At 45.2% G+C, this 6,000-nt stretch overlaps 1 protein-coding gene across 1 annotated transcript in view; it reads right to left on the minus strand.

Moving 5' to 3' along the window:
- The window catches only part of LOC119463772 (uncharacterized), a 114,926-nt gene that overhangs the window by 21,792 nt on the left and 87,134 nt on the right, over positions 1 to 6,000 (minus strand). The window contains exon 4 of the mRNA XM_037724597.2: positions 4,518 to 4,580. Coding sequence (XP_037580525.2) covers positions 4,518 to 4,580 — 63 coding nt within the window. The remainder of the gene's footprint in view (positions 1 to 4,517; positions 4,581 to 6,000) is intronic.

Raw genomic sequence — 6,000 nt, forward strand, 5'->3', positions numbered from 1 at the left:
TGTTGTGCTTGCTACGGATTGTGTAGGCATACTAGGCTACAGGAATGACTTAACCAAATGCACAAGGGGAATTTGTACACGCATTAGAAATCTTACATGCTTAACTCTTCGTGCAGCTAGTGAGTGCCTTACCATTCAATTTTCCAATCATGCTTGCTCCCTAATCGTAGTAGACCCGTTTGTATTGCAAAGTTAGTTTGAGCTTTATAGTAAATAAATGCCCCGCTACGGGTGGCACGCGAGACTGCCCTGCGCCGCTGAAGCCCACCGCCCTCGCAGATGGCTAGGTGCTCCACACATGTAGGGTTCTTGCGCTTGCCTCAGTATACAGTGCATGTACTTTCCATGGAGGTGGAAACGTTCTCTCGTCGTCAAGGGGCGGAATATCGTGTGTGTCTTGATGCCCGAGTCTATCCACGCCATTTGTGAACAGTACGTCATGAACGCAGGGGGGGGGTCCTAGCCGAGCGAGCGTGACATTTCTGCAACAAGTATTACGATTGTAAGCCCTACAAGTACTGACGAGCAACGGCCAGTTGGAGTTTGGTAACGTATAGCTACTCTCGAACGCGATAACTCCTGCTCGAATGGGCAAACATGTTGTCACGAGACAGCCACTGAGCGATGCCCACAAGTGCGCGACGAAATGACAACGATGAAGACGCGCCTATGTTTGTGCGTGGACTAGCCATATTGCGTGCCGCTGTAAATAATCCTTGTAAATGTATGTCGTCTCCTTCCTCCTTTCCTACATTTTTCGTTGAAGTGCGGGGTTTCACCATCGCAACACAGAACTCCGTAGTAGACTTCTCGTACGACCCCAAGCAATGCCGACTGATCCACCTGCATCACCTCCGGCTGCATCTTGGCGCAGCTTCGTGATTCTGGTAGGTTTTCTGCAAACGGCAGCGTCATTGTCGAGGATTACTGAACTGGTATGAACGCATAATTGCTCACAAGCGCTGGCATCTGACGTTCATGCTTGCAAATATGATATTCTGTTGACAAGACACACCGCGTGTGTGGTACGAAACGCGTGAAGCGGAAATTACGAGCTGGGACTTCTGCAAACAAAAGCTTCGATACAAGTCCGGTAAAGCGGACGGTCGTCAGCACATCGCGAAGCCACAACTCGCCGGTCATGCGCAAACGTCTATCGAACCGCACATCGTCAACATCCAGAATATCTTGGCATATTGGCTAAAGGTTGATGACCAGATGTTAGAATCGGAAACGTTGGCCACGTAATAAAACGAATAGCTGACGACAGTTCTCATTTGCTCGTATAAAAGGATTGTGCTACAGTCATTGAAATCATTGAGAGTGCCGATGGTTTAAAGAAGCGAAGAGTTGTCGAATACAGCAGACATTTGTCGCATTACGTAACATCACCACTTGTTCGTCTTCCGAGGACCTCCCCTGCCAGGTCAATTCTCTTCAATCAAAAACATGATGCGCATCGTCCGATGCAAGATTGAGACCGCTTCTCTCAGTGCTTTTGAATGCCGCAACAACAAATAACCTTAATCAACCACTCCGCTTATTCAAGCCGTCGTGCGCCAAGACATAGCGGTTTCTGGTATAAACCCGTCTCTGTTCTCAACCTCAAATACGTCAGCCCTATTCGTACATTCGGCCCCAACGCACTTATTACCAATGTCGCGACCCAACCAAGTGGCGCACACGCGATAGCAGGCGTATCTCATTCAACTGCAGACTGATGGACCACATCTCCCGCCAGTGCTGCAACTGACCGCATTTGTCGTCACAGCTTTTCTTCAGGAGTCAAGACCGTAGCTATTTAGGAAAAACCCTCCTATTCATAGCAGTGACGTCAACTTTCGTGCCCGGAGTATACGAGCAGATCTCTAACCACTGCTTCGCTGGTCCTCATCGCCCAATTTTTCTGCTCACCTCTCCTCAGAAAACTAAGGAAGGCAGCATCCGGAGGTGCCGCTGCAGTGCCTGCTGATCCCGAAAATCTTCCCTTGACTGTGCCCACAACACAGAACCTTGTCGACGTTCCCATAGATGGTGTGAATCTATCGGCGCTGATTGAAACCGGTGCATATATATCGGTAATGAGTTCCCACCTTCGTCTTTTTCTCCGCCAAGTGCTGACGCCTGGTATTTCTTGTGTCATACGAGTCAGCGATGGCAGTACACCTCCCGTCAAACGAATGTGTAGCGCTCGTGTGAGCATAGCTGGACACCACGTGACAGTTCTGTTCGTCGTCATTGACCAGTGCCCGTATATTATAATTCTTGATCATGATTTCCTGTCTTCCCAATCTGCTTTGATTGATGGTGCCACTGGTATCTTACAGTTGGAACTTCTGTTCACTGATATCACCGATAAAGTGCTCGTGAAGTTGTCTTCCGTCGAGTTTTTTCGTCTCATACTTGAAGCTTGAACAAACTTATTCTGTCGCCCATTCTTCCGGTGACGGACACTGACTATGTGCAATCACCGAATGTAGACGTTATCCTGACATTCAACCTCGCTGTGCCTCACGCAGTTGTGACGCTTGCTGACAACCGCGCGTACGTCGATCTTCTGAACTTTAAGCCATACGAAGGGTGTTACCTCAAGGCATCAAACTGGCTAGTGTGTCTGCCCTTAAAGTGCACACTCCCTATGCTATGGATTCCGATGCCCCTTTGCCATTTGCTTGCGACAAGACTTCATCACGGCCTGTCGATAACTACAATAAGATGATAGCAGCTCATCTTCTCTCTCTCAATCTCAGGATCTACGCCACATGGTGACGTCATATCGGCACATCTTTGACGCTGATGAAAGACCGTTAGGCCGAACCTCTATCATAAAACACTGTATCCACACTGGTGATGCTATCCCAATTATTCGGCCTCTTTATCGAATGTTGACGACTGAATACCACGTCATTCAGAAAGAGGTGGACAAGATTCTCGCAAAGGACGTCATTGGACCTTTTTGTAGTCCTTGCCCCGGTCGTCCTTGTACAAAAGAAGAATAACTCGTGGTACTTCTGCATGAACTCTCGCCATCTGAACAAGGTCACTAAAATGATGTATACCTTCTGCCACGAATGAACGGTCTGCTGGATTGTCTTTGCGGCGCGTATTACTTCCCCTCCATCTACCTCCGTTCGGGATATTGGCAAATCGCTGTGGACGACAATTATCGGGAGAAGACCGCTTTTGTAACACCAGACGGTCTCTATCAACTTAAAACCATTATTGAAATTTGGCCGCGATATTCGAACGCGTGATGGACTTCCTTCTTCATGGTTTCCAATAATCAACTTGCCTATGGTACCTTAACGACGTCGTTGTATTTTATTCGACATCATAAAGTCACTTGCAACGCCTTTCAGCGGTTCTCAATGTGTTCCGGAGAGGTGGCCTTCAGCTATACTCTTCAAGTGCAATTTTGGCCAACGTGAAATTACTGACCTTGGTTACCTTGTTGACGCTACAGGTGCCAGCCCCGACCGCGACAAAATTCGGGCTGTTGTGGATTTCCCAGTTCAGCAGTCTGTCCACAATGCTCGCAGCTTCCTCGGCCTCCGCTCGTATTTTCGTATTACTCTTAATTTTATGAAACATTTGTCCTTGCTAGACGGCAAGACTTCCTATATTTATGCTGTCTATGCAACCCTCGTATGAACATTCGAAAACATCTTGCGCATTGATGAAACAATGCGTTCTTGTGACTTCTCACATGCAGAGCAGCCCCGTAGCGCTATCTAATCATGTATCACGGACATACGAGTATTTAGGCCGACTACCAAAGCAAAGTTTGACCGTTAACTTGAAGTTCTTGGCAAAAAAAATTACTTTCGAATTTTTTTACGTGATCTACTGAACCTTCAAAGCTTCAAATATTTTGGGTGATGCTTTGTTAACCAGGTTAACATTTTGTATCAATTTGTGCTTTCTCAATTTTTCTGCGTTCACAGAAAGTTCAATCTTTCGAATTTCGCTCGCTTTTGTCGGTCGCAAAAGCACTAGAAATACTGAAATGTTAAAAAAAGTTGAATTGTTTTTCAACTATATTGGTGACGGTAAAAAAAAAAAAACGCTGGCTGATTTTGCGTGAAATGACCCATGCGACAAGGATGGCTAAAGCGGTGAGCGTGCGTACTGACGATGCTATTACACCCTTGACGAAGCTCTCATTATCAAGGCGGGAAATAAGGCTTGAAATGAAGCAATCGCACAAGTAAACCGAGGAAATTGTCCCCTGATATAAAACTTCAGAAAATCAAATAATAAGCAGCATTGCAGTGCTAATAGTTTGAAGCACTTGTACAGTCGTTCTGCATCTTCCTTGCTTCAAGTGTAGGGTTTGGGGTACTCTTCAAAAGAAACAAGTTGCAAAAAACGTAAACTTGGTAATATCTTCAAAATGGGCCTGCCTTAGTCTCTGCATCAGCCTAGTTATACGCTAGTGCATGACAAGCAAAATACCGTCTTTCGATTTCATTTGAAAAAGAAGTTTCAAAGTCATTGTATTCTTCTGATCAACTTACCTCGCTAACGCTTTCAACCGTGATATTCACCAATATAGACTGATTCTTGAAGTACATCTGAAGCTGGAATAGCAATAAAAAGGGTTCAAATTGTTGTGCGATATAAAGCTTAATTTTTAATTAGTGCCACGCGAAATGGGTACTTGTAAGTATTTGCGTTTCAATCAGGCTTGAAAAAATCGTAAGTCATTTGTATATTAGGTGGAGTAAGATTTCAATAGGTTCTCTTGTTTACCTGAACGAGTTGCATTTGCCCACTTTCTGAAAACGCACCTACCAAAAATGGAAACAACTCTCAAATACACGTCTGCTGCCCGAGAAATTTGTTTGGTTGTACATCAGTTTAAAGACAAGCACTTGGTGTCGTATATACGGTTCTCCAAAAATTAGTAGCTGTTTTGTTTCGGATATATAAGGTTAATAAATTGGGTGGAGTTTCAATTCTATATTGCATGTGTTTAAGTAGACAATATTGTCACTGCAGTCGACTTCCTAAAAAAACAAAGATGAGACTTGAAAGAGAAGGCGCCACACCATGCTCTGGTTAACTCTTACCCAATGTCAAAGCAGCATACCATCGTGCAGAGGTGTCAAGCAATCCGGCAACTGCTGCAACCATTTCTCCTCCGATGGTGGGCTGTGCTTTACAATGTGTTATCAACTAGCCTGTTCACACAACTAGCTGTATACGTTTACGGTGATTTCATTCTGAAGAAAAAGGATATGGCAGTGGTTCAATTCAATGAGCTGGTGTGATGGGGCAGTGGCTTTGGTGTTGCGCTGCTACGTTCGAGGGCGCAGGACCAAAGCCAAGCCACGGCGGCCAATTTCGATGGGGGCGAGCGGCAAAAACACCCGTGTATGTTGTATTGGGTGCACGTTAAGGAACCCCAAGTTGTCAATTAATCCGGAAACCCCTACTGCCGCGTGCTTCATTTTAATATCGTGGCTTTTGGTATGCAAAGGGCCTGAATAATATTTTTTCTTAATTTCAATAGACAGTGGTTGATTTCCATATTTCAATGCCATATCAAAACTGTCATCTGATATGCGCAACCACATCTAAAAAACATTATTACGCTTCTAGTTCTGCAAAAAACAGCAGTAAGATATATCTGGAGCCAGGTACAGAACTTCTACATATAACATTTTCCTTAAATGCAATTTTCCTCATCTTGACCTTCTTTTTCAATAAAATATATTATATTCCCTCAGGTTTTGTCTCCCTAGTGTCTCTTAACGTAATATGGCTTCCTCTAAAATGACACGCGTGCATAAATGTATTTGTATGAGGAAAAACGAATCAATGTTTGGTTCAGGTGCGGGTTGCGATGTTGGGATGGTTAGGATAGGAGCGCCCGGCTGCTCCGCCTGCGAGCTGGTGGCGGACAGTGGGCACAAGCCGGTGACCTAAACAAAGCTTCAGGGCGCAGGCTAGGCGTGAAGATGGCGGGTGACCTAGAACACAAACCACCACACTTGG

Source organism: Dermacentor silvarum, chromosome 9 (genome assembly GCF_013339745.2).
Source record: "Dermacentor silvarum isolate Dsil-2018 chromosome 9, BIME_Dsil_1.4, whole genome shotgun sequence".
NCBI classification, from domain to species: Eukaryota; Metazoa; Arthropoda; class Arachnida; order Ixodida; family Ixodidae; genus Dermacentor; species Dermacentor silvarum.